The sequence below is a fragment of the Buceros rhinoceros genome, unplaced genomic scaffold (assembly GCF_000710305.1).
Source record: "Buceros rhinoceros silvestris isolate BGI_N320 unplaced genomic scaffold, ASM71030v1 scaffold16976, whole genome shotgun sequence".
Classification (NCBI taxonomy): domain Eukaryota; kingdom Metazoa; phylum Chordata; class Aves; order Bucerotiformes; family Bucerotidae; genus Buceros; species Buceros rhinoceros.
Genome location: NW_010419467.1, coordinates 1 through 1,662, shown reverse-complemented (window position 1 = coordinate 1,662; position 1,662 = coordinate 1). Strand labels below are relative to the sequence as shown.

General features: G+C 59.9%; 1 protein-coding gene across 1 annotated transcript in view; it reads right to left on the bottom strand.

Annotated features, from left to right (window-relative positions):
• The window catches only part of SLC7A3 (solute carrier family 7 (cationic amino acid transporter, y+ system), member 3), a 5,070-nt gene extending 4,487 nt beyond the window's left edge, over window positions 1-583 (bottom strand). Inside the window, exon 1 of the mRNA XM_010138938.1 lies at window positions 202-583. Coding sequence (XP_010137240.1) covers window positions 202-583 — 382 coding nt within the window. The remainder of the gene's footprint in view (window positions 1-201) is intronic.
• Between the last annotated feature and the right edge of the window lie 1,079 nt (window positions 584-1,662).

Genomic DNA, 1,662 nt, shown 5'->3' with positions numbered 1-1,662 from the left:
GAGCCACACTGGCTGTGCCTAGTCAGTGGCAAATCTGTGCATCAGTCCAAGCCCAGGGCACAGCAGCACCAGTCACCCCCAGCACCCAGCTCCCTGTTGTTCCCTCTCCACACCCTGCTCCCACAGCACCACACATTGCACCCACAAGGCCCCAACACTGCCAGTGTGGAAGGAGCCTGGGCACACATGCCAGCACCCAGCCCAGCCCCGTACCTATCACGTAGGAGAGTATGAGGTTCCAGCCGGTCGTGAAAGCCCAGATCTCACCAACAGTGACGTAGCTGTAAAGGTAGGCAGAGCCACTCTTGGGAACACGGGCCCCAAACTCAGCGTAGCAGAGTCCAGCCAGTACTGATGAGAGAGCAGCCACCAGGAAGCAGAGGACAATGGAAGGACCAGCCAGCTCCTTGGCCACTGCCCCAGCCAGCACGTACACACCGGCACCTAGTGTGCTGCCCACCCCCAAGGCTATGAGGTCCAGCGTGGAGAGGCAGCGAGCAAAACGTGTCTCCTCAGAGCTCAGATCTACCACGCGCCGGCGGATGAGCTTCTTCCCAACACTGGTCATTTTTCCCCTGAACATTTTGTCGTCTTGTGGGTGGTGCTCAGCTGCTCAAAACCCCTGCAAGAGAAGGTACCGTAGGAGTATGAAGCTCAGTGTTCTACAGGCAGCAGGACCTACCTTGTGGGACCAAGGCAGGGAGAGATGCCCACAGGAGCTGTGCCTGCTCCTGGCCGACCCATCAGCACCAAGCCCCCACCATGCTGGTGGGGCAGAGACTGCGGCAGATCCCTCCAAGCCACCATGGGGCTGCGCATACTCCAGCTGTGCAGCCCGTGCAGCAGACAGCAAGCCAGGGATGAACCCAGCGAGTCCACGGTGAGAAATAGGCTCAATGCACAAGCCCTTTGTGGTCCCCACCACAGGGCCCCACGGCACATCCCAAAGCTTGCCCACTGCCTCCCAGCAGCTCCCCACTGATCTGGCAGCTGGACATCCCTCAGCTGAAACCTGAATACTGGCACAAGCCTCTAGCCTGACACCTGAGCGTGTGCAGCAGTGGTGGCAGGGAGACAAAACATTCCTCCATCAGAGGCTTTGGCAGGCTGTGCTGACTCACTGGAACCATTCCTCCTTTGCCCTCGGCATCTGCCCTGCACCCTCAGCAGGGATACATGGCCAGGCACACAACACAGGCACCAGCCCACATCACTCATGCGCCAGTGGCACTTGCCAAGCAGCTCACACACTCCACAGGCTGCAACTGCCCTAAATGCACCACACTCCCACTCTCCTCACTCACGCCAGCCACCCATCCCAAAAAAACTGGGAGACAAGCACCCTGTGGAGCAAGCAGCCAGCACAGGGTGAGAGAAGCCTCGACGAAAGCAGCTCCCAATGCCCACAGATGCGGCTGGCACTCCATGCCCAACAGGAGACCACCTGTCCACTAGCACCTTCCCCCTAACAGTTGCTCCTACCAGGTGTCCAGGGCAGCACCGGCCCCGTGCTGTATGGACCAGCATTACACACGAGGGGAACTCTGTGACCCTTCTCCATCGAGAGGGATTACCAGGGGGGCAGCGGCAGCTGCTTCCTCATAACCAGCAAACCATCCCATTGCTGGAGCAAGCTCCTCCTGAGCCGGCCCAGGAGCGGGC